Source organism: Apteryx rowi, unplaced genomic scaffold (genome assembly GCF_003343035.1).
Source record: "Apteryx rowi isolate R43461 unplaced genomic scaffold, aptRow1 scaffold_645, whole genome shotgun sequence".
NCBI classification, from domain to species: Eukaryota; Metazoa; Chordata; class Aves; order Apterygiformes; family Apterygidae; genus Apteryx; species Apteryx rowi.
The window spans coordinates 64,519-77,353 of record NW_020450922.1 but is presented as its reverse complement, the minus strand read 5'-3'; the positions used below and the strand labels follow the sequence as shown (position 1 = coordinate 77,353).

At 38.5% G+C, this 12,835-nt stretch overlaps 1 protein-coding gene across 1 annotated transcript in view; it reads right to left on the bottom strand.

Annotated features, from left to right (window-relative positions):
* Window positions 1–12,835, bottom strand: part of CERS6 (ceramide synthase 6) — a 92,310-nt gene that overhangs the window by 22,850 nt on the left and 56,625 nt on the right. The window contains exons 6-7 of the mRNA XM_026084521.1: window positions 9,631–9,723; window positions 1,861–1,989 (exon numbers count right to left, since the gene is read on the bottom strand). Coding sequence (XP_025940306.1) covers window positions 1,861–1,989; window positions 9,631–9,723 — 222 coding nt within the window. The remainder of the gene's footprint in view (window positions 1–1,860; window positions 1,990–9,630; window positions 9,724–12,835) is intronic.

Here is a 12,835-nt window from a genome sequence, read left to right as displayed (position 1 = left end):
GAAACAGCTAGGGATTCCTGAAAATACTTCCATAACTCTTCTGCATCTGCCTAAAGATTTATGAAAAAAACGACCTCACCTCCAGTATTTCCACCAATGTATACTGCTTTCTGCAATGAAAATAGCAAAATTATTACACCTGCAATCATTTTTCCACTGGGCATGTATCATTACAAAATGGTAGGTGGAAATAACCTAGCGGCCTCTGGAAATAGCTTTTCATTTTTACTAATATATAATAGGTAAAAAACAGCACGTACACAACTGACCCATCATGGCAAGAAATTATACCAGCTTTTTTTGCAGTTAGATATTTTTCCTTCTCTGCAGTGACTTTCCCTCAGCAATGTCAGCAGTGCTTAGGGGTCCATCTTATCCTATATGGTACTGGGGCTGTAACCCACTGCCCTAGTGAAAGAAGACTTGTTGGCTCCGTCATAATGGCTCTCCTGGCAAATGCTTTTCAGTGGTTGTGATTCTCTTTCTAACATTTTAGAGTGGCTTTAGTATTTCCAATTAGAAGAGACTGAATTAATTGATTAGAAACACCACTGAGATATGTGTCTCATAGGGAACACTTATTAAATACTGTTGAATTAAAGTAAAATAAACATATTTGCTGAACGTTTACCAAATCATGCTACAATACGAGCAATTTCTCTTTATTTGTCTTAGGCAGTGAATGAACAGAGGAACTGAGAAAAAATATTTATCTCCCTGTCCTCAAGTTAAGGCTTTAGCTAGTCTATTATAGCTGCTCTCCAGTGATTTTCTAGTGCCACAGGCACTGGTCTGATCTGAAACCATCAAATGTCCATCTGATGGCAAGAAAAAGAGGAACAGAGAAAGTTCAGGCGAATTCACAGCCAGCAGAATGGATCTACACCTGTTGTCAAAACAGAAACATGAGCTTGTAAAGATGTAATTGTTTCTAATGAGACAAATCCAGGTTCCTCATTGCCTTCCAAGTCAGTCATGTGCCTTCTAGATTTAAAGATTAAAAAACAGATTTGCAGCCCTATCAAATCAGAACGGCAGGATTTTGATTTTGAGTAAGGTGACTCACACAGTGAGACTATCTTCTTGCATCACAGGATCCTACTTTGCTTTCATCAAAGCAACTACTTTGGTAAAAAGAAGTAATTTTGGATGAATAAGTATTAACTTTGGTCTGATCCAGCTGGAGAGTTCACAGATAGCCCAATTCCAGCATCACTCAGAGCAGTCAAAAAAATGAAGCATCATCTCTTCTTCTCCAAAGTCAACTGCTTAATACTGCCATCTAGACAGGAAGGCACGGCAACCTGGAAAATCCTCTAGACCACAGGTCAGCTCACTGCCTGTGCACCAGATAACAATTAAGTTGTCCAGCACCCTGTGCCCAACAAAGTACAGCAGAATCAAAACATGACATCTTGATTCTTTGAGAGACAGAGGCTCCAGGTTCTCATTGAATTCATGACTTCCAAATGGTCAAGAACCAGGAGCTTCTACCTCAAACAGCCACTGCTTTCCAGATATTGCAACATATAGCTTTTGGCCTTACTGTGTTATATTTAAAATCTGGGTGCATTCCTCCCTGGCATGCAATGTGTTACAAGTCTCTGCTCCGTACAAGCAACTTATCAAGGGATCAACCAGCCTAAGTCACAAACATACACCAATGTGCATGTTCTGATACAAGTATAATACATTTCAGCAAGGAAATACACTATATTGATCACCATTACCATCCTGAATTGGCATCTTTGCTTAGGAACTACTTGTTCTGCATAGCAAATAGATTCTACCCATTGGCACGATAGCTCACAGAATAGTGAATACCATATACAGGCTCTGATGACACACATACAATCTCACCTCTAGGACAATATCAGCCGCATCATGGAGACACAAGGTCAAGGTTCCCACTCGTGTCAAATTGGTTATATATGAGAAAGTTATCAGGATGACTGTTACAACGTGATGTGTAAACATGATGCCAAAATCCTAGAGCAGCAAGAAGCAGAAAGAAAAACAAACAAACAAAGAAATAAACAGAGAGATTCAATACCCTTATAGAAAAATGGATAAATGTATTTTAAACTCAGGTTATATTACATAAAGATCCTGCTACTTAAGTGCATACTAAATGCCCAGCTATCAATTTCATTTAGACAGAATAAAATTATCATTGCACTCTAAGAAAATGCAAAAAGATTATTCAAAGCTAGGCAGCATCTACACTTCTCCGTTCCTAGACATTTCACCTAATGAAGTAAACATTTATGATGGAAGTTACTTTGAAAATACATATATACATACAAATCAAATTATGCCATATTTCTTACATACCAAGCAATGTATAATATACAAAATAATGTATCATTTACAAGAGTTTAGATAGTTAAAAATGAATAGGAAAAACATTCCTACCACACTAAAATTTATTGACAGTCACCTGTCAAGCACAAGTGTCAGGTTTCTACATGACATGTAGAGATGAGACTTTTCTCTGCAAGGCTTCAAAACATTAAAAAAGACATCTTGCTGGAATTTGCTGAACTATCAGGATAGCTTTGAGAAAATAATATCAAAACCCTGAAGAAAAGTCACAGGCATCATTTGACTGGAGAGTTCCTTCATGCATCAGGTGCTGAGATAGTATGGCAGCTCTCAGCACGGCAAGTGGCTCTCAAATAGGGCTGTCTGAAGGAACAGAGATCCAGGAAGTCACAAGGAACAGCTCCTCCAGGCAGCCAGCTCACCAAGCATTTAGGGAGATAGCATTTGGCCTTCTTGCAGCTGTTGTGGGCCAGTCCTGCTGAGCTGTGAAAGAGTCTCAGGTAAATGGCCCACACCAGAGAAACTGGGCTGAAGCACTGCAGTCTTCAGAGAGGCAGAATCTGGTTTGCCAAGGGAGGAAGAGTATGGGGGGGGCAGTAGAGGGCCTTCCTCGCCAAGTGTTGGTGAGCCCCCACTAACCCAGGGACAACTCTGTCTGTAGCAGCAGCTACAGCTACCAACTGCTCTCTCTAATGCCAGGAAGAGTAACTGCCCAGTGCCATCCCACCTCTCCCTGGGAAGGGGAATCACAGCCTGCACATACCTGGCCCCTCTACTTTCAAGGAAATGCAGGGCCACTCCCTTTCAGTACCAGCATTTGCCTTCACTGCAATGCATACTTGGAATCACTGGAAAAATCTGCAACTTGAGCACTAACTGAATAAGGAGAGGACCTCCTCCCAGCCTACCACTTTACATTTAATGCTATGAAGTGCTACAAGGTCCCATTTCCTACAAATATTCATCACTGGGCATTGCTACTATCTCCTACATAAGGCTGAACAATAAGACTAAAAGGAGAATCCTAATCTGATACACACCCAGCATTTCTTAGCCAGATTATTTGGTCCCCAGCAGTCTGGAGCATAATCAAATACATCCAGCAGTCACCTCAAGTCACTGCTTTAAATTCATTTTCTTAAAGCAGACTGAACAAAGGCGAATTAAAGACTGCTTCCCTTTCCAAGGCTCTTAAGGGACAGCAGGGAAATGGCATCTCAGTCATTTCAACCACTACAAACCCACACTTTGGGGGCTACTTGACCCTACTATAATCAAAACAGAATAGCACCTACCTTCTTTTACCCAGGATTAGAGGACACTAGCATTGCCATACATCATATTGTAGCCTAGCTCTTTACCTGCTTCAGCTGCAATGGTATGGCACTTTCTTCACTTTCCTATTAAAGGCAATTACATTAGCACATAAGCAGCTCAAATGGGGGAGGAAGCCAAGCAGAAAAACCTCTCTGTTTTCATAGCTGCTACATTCATGTTCTACAAATACTAGATTTCTAGTCTCTTTGGGGAACTCTTCAAGGCATTCCTGACAACGTGAATTATTCCTAAGCAGTCCTAATGCTCTTGGGCAGCCCTAATGCTCTTGGGCAGCAATTTTCTGCATTTCTCTATGAGTCTGCTTACAGAAACACTGTCCACGGAACTCCTCCTCTGATATGTTTAAGAGAGAGAGTTATCTGATTGTGACAGCTCTGAAAAGAGATGTTGGACTGACCTACTGATAATTGTTGGAAAAAAGTAGCAGTGATTTAAATAAGATAACTTTTGTTATTTTGGCCTTTCTTTCCTGTTTGTGACATTTCCTTATGCCAATAATTAATACTATGCTACATGTTAGATTTTAATTATGCATAAGGGTAACAAATACACAGGAACTAATAGTGCAAGTCCTATAATGTCAAGTGGTACTTGTGTTCCTAGCATACTTGAGCACTTTCATCCATAGACGGTTCAAGAATAGTTGTATAGGAATGGGCTTTTTCTTTTTTTAAATCTATTTCAAACTGTGTGTATGTTTGTGCAAGACATATGTATTTACAGTATATTTAAAGACTCCACTTGAAACTTCTCAGTTTACTGCAACCAAACTTGAGAAAATGGCAGATATAAAGATACCATGAGCCTGAAAGATTCATGAAAATAGATGACTAAGTATAGGTGAAAGACCTTGCTCCTGGCACCATTAATGAAAAGAATGCAGTGCAGAGAATGGAGAAGCCCAATGGCTCTCAATTTTGAGAGACAAATCCACTGGAAAACAGCCTATTACCCAGCTGTGTTTAAAATATGTATTTCAGAAATTATTTACACTCTGGAACACTTTGGAAGTGAACTCCACTGGATAAAACTGTTGTAGCTAGACCCCCAGACCATTAAGTATTACTGAGCACTCTTTTTTCTAATGACAATGAAATCAACTTAGCTATTTGGGATTTCACTACATTAGATGGTCTCATTTTTCTTTTCTTTTCTTTTCTTCTTTTTTTTTTTTTTATACAAGGACCAGAAAGTTCTCATAGAGGTGATTTTCATTTATATTTGATATGTCTAAAGCAAGGAACAGCAATAGTGTGAGGAGTTACAACATGCCCATCAAATATGCTAAGAAGCCTCAGGGTTTTACTCACTGAACAAGTGAGATTGACCAAAATGCCGAAGAGGCTGAGGAGCCCGAGTGCTACTAAAGGACAAGGCAGCTTCATTCTTAGGCCATTCAGCATCTTTGTTTATGCATCAACAAATGAATGGAACGTGACCAGCTCAAGGTTTTAACTGTTACAACTTCAGCAGAGGTCCACAAAACGCACACAATCTGAATTTCTTTTCTTGAAGCAAAAGAATTCAGCTCTATGATTCTCCTCCCCCCGAGTTTGAAGAAAGAGTTTCGGTATCTAGTTTCACTGAAATACAGCATAAATTTTCCAGAAACAAAGTGGAATATTCAAGATAATTGGCACCCACAGATTGTTTTATTTTGAGGGATGGGAAGAAGAGCTGTCTTGTTTTTTAAAAAAGAAATCATAAAACACAGAAGCTTTAGGAATTGCCAAATGCTTGGAACAAAAAGTGTGAATACACAAAAAGGTCACCTAGATCTTCTACATACCTACATTGACTGAAGTAGAAATTTTATACAATCTCTTAAATACACTGGTCAAATAGATTTCCATCAAACAATACCTCAGGCACCCAAAAAGCATTTAAATAAGCTTCACTGATTTTCAAACTAATCAGGGCTTGTGAGAGACACAAAGTTCCACAATCTAAATTTCTTTCTCTGTGTTTAACAGAATAGCAGTATGGGAAGCTGGACAAACATGAAAAAAACTTCAAATCATGCTAGGATGCACAAGTCTTTGGAAATGAAAACACTTTAAGTGTAAAACATCATTACAGCAACACGGTAGAAGTTTATGAAGCAAGCAACATGCCATTATAAAACTGTAAAAGTTAATCTACCTAGTTCAGTGCTTTAACTTAGYGCCAATAGTAGGTGTTATGGTAGGTATGGACAAAAATCTAAATATTTTGCTCACATCTCTTCAGCCAGGCAGAAAAAATTTGATGGAATTTATAACATCTACATAAAGATAAACAGGCATTTGAAAATCAGCAATCCAATTGGAATTCATTTTCAACTCATGAATTTACTATTAAGAAAGAATAAAACGGAGAGGAAAACAGCATGTACATTTCTCTCGAGCTACAGGAAGTGAAAGACCAGTGCTGGAATTATGCCAATGCTGAGTGCTGGCACTTTCAAATAAGACCTACAGCACCTATCCTTGAGAGAAATCTGACTCCATAAAAGCGATTGGCTAAATTCCAGCAGCGAATAAGACTGCCAGGACACTTTTGATCATTCTAGACTACAACACAGGTACTGCGGAATTTAAAAGTATTTAAAATGATAACCAAGACTTAGATAAAAGTATTTCTCTCACTGTAAGAAGAAAATAGCAACAGGTTTCTCAGGCTGAGAACTGTTAATCTGCTCTGTGTAAACTGTCATGAAATATTATGATAATGTCCAGTAATAGCTGGCATTCTTCCAGTTAAACAGAGTCTTGTTTTAGATGGGCACCGTTTCACATATTGTGTGCTGGGTACCTTAAGAAATTTCCACATTTTTTAAACTAAACCTGCCTTTTAAAGGAGAACTACAACGATGCTGCAACAGCTGGTGTCTCTGCCAAGCTCATATCTCCTACGAGCTGAGAGTCTATATACAGTCTAAATACATATTTTTTTAATTGAAGTTGCTTTTGCTTCTTATTTGCTGGCCTACTGAAGGAGTCAGTGATGCATAGACTATCTTAGGAACATGGCCTTTATGGCCAACCTGTTGTGACATCTCAGGCCTCACAAAATCCTTCAAGTGCATGGTTCTTGGGCCAACACTACACTTCTCGCTGCCTCATTTTACAGGTCAAAAACTTGTAACCAGTCCCTTTTAGCCTTTCCTTTTCTGTATATATACCCATTTGTTTTGTGCTCCTGATTGTCTGACACGAGTTCAACTGAGAGCTAAGGCTCATCCGGTATTTTCCTGGCAACAGCTGTGTTTGCACTGGTCTGGCACATTGCCTGCCTGATGTCACCCTACGTCCTCAGCTGTCTTGGCGGAGAGGGCATTCAGCATCGTACTGTGAGCCAACTGACAGCTGGCATTGCCCTGAGGACAGCAGCATGTGGTTCTCCTGTGTCAACTACTGTAAGCTCCCAGTGAAAACATCTTTCATGTCATGGGTTTAAGCTCCCAGTGAAAACATCTTTCATGTCATGGGTTTCTTTGACATTCCCATTCACCCCTGGCCACAGAACAGTTTTACTGTGTGACACCAGCACACAGCCACATTTCTCCAATCCGATCTTCCTAGCTATCAGTTTTGCTTAAACTACAAAAAGATCTCTCTGCAGTTTTACTGGAATCAAACTGGTCAGTGATCTAATAGCTCATTTACAAATATGGCATCTCTGCTGTCTCCTTCAGGGTGCTCACCATGAAAGGTTTTTGACTTAATATCATTGCATTGCAGATTTTGTGCTCCTGCTCTCTGTCAGGAGACTGCACATCCTCAGACACAGCGGATGTATGGGACACAGCTTTAAGGCGTTGATTTGGTGCTCTGGGTTGCAAATCTGAGATAAGAGTGTTATTTAATTATTAATAGTCTATTCCCCCACCTCCATCCCCCATTTTATTTCCAGAGTAGGTTGCTGAGAAACCTTCCTGGTAGTAAGTCATTTATACGTAACTGAGAGATAGACTTGCAAAAAATTGTTTACTTGCACCTATACTATGGACACGATCAGGCTTTATTTCTGTGCTCAGCTCAACATGGGAACAAACCCTCCAAGTCATGAGAGAAACAGCTATAGCATTCGTCCATGAGACTTACCAAATGAGAAAGGTGTTAGTGAATATCCCAATGGCCTTTTTTAGAACTGTACTTCAGCACAGTCAGATGCTGTTCAGGACCTCCCCAATTACTTTTATGTAAGCAAAGAAACTAGTTAGGAATCAATTAAATATTCTTTTAAAATGTGTATTACTGCAAAATTGCGATAATGTTGCAATTGCAATGCTGTTATATTTTCCTCTCCTTCAGGAGGTACACAAAGAAGAGAAAAGATATCCAACTGTGCAGCCTAGAAGACTGAATGAATGCAGGGGGACTGATTAGACATGACACATTTCTGCAGCAATAACCTGAACAAATCTGCAACACTGCTGCAGAGGTCTGGTTTTGTTTTATATATTGGCAAATGGCTATTAAGTACTGCCTGCATTTGCTGCTTATGTATATTACTCATGTTACTCTTGATATAAATTCATCTCCACTATCACACAGCTCCACTGAACCCTGATCTCCGCATCTCTGTTTTTTGAGACAGTGAAGTTGTACCCATTTCAAGCTCATGATTGACAGGTTGTTTAGCATCTACAAATAATGCAAACAAGGGATTTACATGTATACACCCTAAATTGGCTATTCTGTTTATGATATATCATCCAATATGGTTTTGAAACTTGTGGATACTTTCTTGAGATTTCTACTCCTGGAAAAATTTTGCTAATTCAAATATAGGGGTGTTTTTGTATATAAGTAGCTACAATAAAAGATTTCCAGAAGCACACTGTGGTTCCAAATAGCAGATCAATTTATTTAGGACATACTGGATTCTTTATTTCTTTCTTCAGAGTTATGCTCCTGCTAAAATTCTAGTAAACTGGGATTTTTTTTCCATTAGTACATAGTCTACAGCCATTTAATTAAATGACAGTAGAAAAAGGCACATTGAAAATACTATAAAATCCTTCCAAATGTCTTAAATAGATAATTTCACAACATTAAAAAAACCCTGCAAGAATAGCTCAATGGATTGTTACTACAGAATGACTTGTGTTGCCTGTTTTGCTATGGATTAGCACTCTACAAACCTACTCTTTCTTGGAGGAGAACCTAGATGAAAGAATATGGAATTGGTTGCCACTGATACTGGCAAAATGGTCTTCATCTGGCCAGAGTTTTAGTTTCTTGATTAACAGCCCATCTACTCTGTGTGATGGACACAACTACTTTTCCAGTACAATTATCTTTCAGTTATCAGAAAGACAGACATATTAGAAATAGTTTTAATTTACAGTTGCTATGGTTTCCTACGGTCATGTTTTAAGTACTTTTAATTACAAAGAAAACACAAATAAAGGCCATTATACTTGAGACACATGCCATGACTTTTAATTAAACACAAAGCAATGCTCATCTACTTGAAATTTTATAACTGTAAAGGTAAGATCAAACGTAGCATCATTTTAATATTAAATATATCCTTGTTTTTACCATTGCTTTGTAGAAGAACACATTTAAAGCCCTCATAACTCTTACCAAAATGATACTGTGAATTTTTGAGACAGTCTTGCTCTGTCATTGACATTTTCATCATTTAACTCTTAATAGAAACAGAATATATACTGGCTACCTAGAGTGTTCCATTGCATTCAAGTCACTGTATGGGATCAGCAGTTTATCCGCTGATTCATTTCTCTCTGAATATTGGATTACTTCAGGCTCTTGATTACTCTTTTTCCAATGTGCAGAAAAAATCATAGTACTGACGAACAGAGTAACACAAGCACTTCAACACCAGTTTCTCAGTGATGAACATCTGCAAGAGGTTGTGATTAAAGAACTGTACTTCTAGTTCAATGCACAGATAATCCTCAAGTCAAAAACATGTGCTTAAAGCCTTCAAAGTTTTTAGTCTCATTGTTCTTACCTTTCTTTTGATGTCAATGAATTGAGAAAACATTAAGGACCAGTAGAATGACAATTCAATTATGTAGTAATAATGAACGTCAGGCATCAGTGGCTGAAAGATGGAGATGAGAAAAGGTTAAAGAGAACTAATTGACACTACATACATCTGAGGTCTGCAGGCAAGATTTTTAATCACAGACAGATTACTGACTTCTTTATTTGCATCCTATGTAAAAAAAAAAAAAAAAAAAAAAAGATGGTCACCTCACTCAAACTTCAATGGCCCTGGGAAAGAAGAGCTCCCCAAACTAACATTTTCTTGTGTCTAAATTTTGACAATATTGCAATACCAGAAACCTATGATGTTTTCCATTAGGGACCTTGAATAAACAGGATTCTGCCTAAATTTGAACTCAAATCCTATCTCATATGCAGAGCAGGAGATCCTAAGAGTGTTTTGAAAGACTAGTTAAAACATCTTGCTATACTTCAGTAATGTTGGTTTAAAGCACAACAAAAGAAACAAAGTTACAGCAGACTAGGAAAAAGTGATGCTGGTGTATAACCTGATCTGATCACGATCAAAATACTCTGATTTTAAAGCAGGGCCCTTTCTAATATAAAAGCCTATTTTTAAAGACTAACCATTTTCTAGGAACATGTTAACATTTGGGGAAGAAGAAAGTCATTAAATTTATCCAGGCATCTTGTTTGATACACATTTATACACGTTTTAAACACGAAAGAAACAAAAACAACAAGACACAGGAAGTTATTCATAACAAAACACAACCTGGGGTAACCGCAAAGAAGAGAAGTGGTGGCATGTATAGGCGGTCTAGCCCCCAGCCCAAGACAGACAGTTCTAGGAGCTACTCTAACCTCCAGACGACTGTGCTTCGCTGCCCGACACGTCTTCCATCTCAGTGACAGAGATGGGCACTGGCCTGGGGGTATCTCCTGAGGGATGAGATGAACCATCTCCAGGGCAGTTTGCACTGGTCCAGTGAAGCACCCAAGTAGGACAAGAGCTATTTCAGCTGGCAAGAGCCACTTCAGTTGCCTCTTTTATTCCCATTGGCTTTTGCAGACCAATTCTTTGAAGTTAGAAAACAGTCTTTAGGTGCACACTAAATGCTTTAAGTGGGTTGTTTAAATGTAAACATATATTTAAGCTTTATAAAAAATGTGTACACTCAAAATCAATCTCTTAAAACCATTTTTGTGGTCAATACAATCCTTTTCTGATTTAGTGAGACTGCCATTAAGTTTTTTAATATGTGCAGTAAAAAAAAAAAAAAAAAAAAGGAGGGTGGGGGAGAAGGGGAGAGGCGAGAAGAGAATATGAATCCAGACTATTACATTCATTATCCCAAGGGAACTCACAGGGGAAAATTTCTAGTAAAATAATGAAGATTGTCAGTTGCTTTATTAACTATACCATTAGTATTTCTAAGCCCATATATAATGATAATGGGCAGGGAGAGAGGATTCTAAAGATATTATGGTTTTCCCCCATTAAAAGCTGAATGGTGGGCATTTAACTTGGACAAAATATTAAGTTTCAGTTCTCCAAAGACTTAACTGTAATAGGACTATTCTGTATTTATGGATAAGTTGTCATCCAAATGATCCATTTGACACTATCTACAGCGAGTCCCTCTGGATTTCTGTAATGCTGTGTTCAGTAACTTACAAAGGAATCAAAGGAGAGACTAGAAATTTTATCTAGCTAAGAAAAACAACCAAACAAAAGATCAAGCACTTAATCTTGATCAGCACCCAGTAGACTTTTTTTTTTTTTAATCTCTGAGACAATGATTTTGATAATGATTTTTATTTGATAATTTGCTTTCTGCTGGACCATCTCCACTTGTAGCACTTTTTTCATATATTGTAAGTTTAATTGCCACCCTCTGAAGTTGTAACAAACTTTCTGAATGATCTCCTTGTCCTGCTCTTAAGTCTGGCAAATGTATGTTCTTTAAACAGTAAGACTCACACTCTTTCCTCAGAAATAAATATCTTCTTGCATGTAATATCATAAAAATAGTAGAAAACAGAACTGAAAGGCACCACAAGAAGTTATCCAGTCCTACCCACCCCAAGGCAGCAGCAACTGCAGCTGTATCATTTGTGACAAATGATTGCTCATAAAAACTTGGAGGGACGAAGAGTCAACACTCTCCTCAGGCAATCTGTTCTGCTGCTACCCCAAATTTATTCAGTTTGCTCTAAAGTCCTTTGATGTAATTTAAGTCATTATTTTTTGTCCATCCAGTTGTGGAAAGAGAAAGGTTTATTCCTTTCTTCACAGAAATTTCATACACAGTTGAAAACTATTACAACTCAGTTTTCTCTTCCTGAGGCTAAATGATCAAATTCCTTCAATCCTTCGCAACAGACCAAGATTTCTGGTCATTCTTGCTGCCCCTCCACTGACCTATCTCCAACAAGTCCACAACCTTCATGTAATGTGGTCCCCCAAACTAAACACAGTTCTCCTGTTTAAGGCTTTTCATTGACACGTAAATGGGAATTCACGTGTCTTACAGACAATACTCTTCTTTACACTTCCCCCCCCTTCTACCTCACCGCACCCTTTTTAAAACAATAGGCAAACTGCCCTAAACTCCTTAAATTGTAAACTCTTCCCTGGAGTTTTGGGGAATTGATTATCATTTCTATTTGGAAAGCAGCTAGTACAATGTCTAGTACAATGTCTTGACGATCCCTATTTTGAGTTCTGGATACTGAATACAAACAAAAAGCACTTTAAAGAAGCTCAAGTTTAGAATTCAGATCATTAAAAAAGGTACCAAAAGTCATCCTCAGAAGTTATGCAGAATTTTGAAGACAATCTATCTAGGTCACATTTGAAAAATTTGTTACCTAAAGGAAACATTATACTTCACAACTTCAACCTCTTGCTGCCTCTCCTTTATAAAAAGGTACAAGGGGAACAGGTGGAGCTTAGCTTTCACAGAATCACAGAATCACAGAATCGCTGAGGTTGGAAGGGACCTCTGGAGATCATCTAGTCCAACCCCCCTCCTCAAGCAGCGTCACCTAGAGCACATTGCACAGGATTGCATCCAGGCGGGTTTTGAATATCTCCAGAGAAGGAGACTCCACAACCTCTCGGGGCAACCTGTTCCAGTGCTCTGTCACCCTCACAGTGAAAAAGTTTCTCCTCATGTTCAGATGGAAGCGTCTGTGTTTCA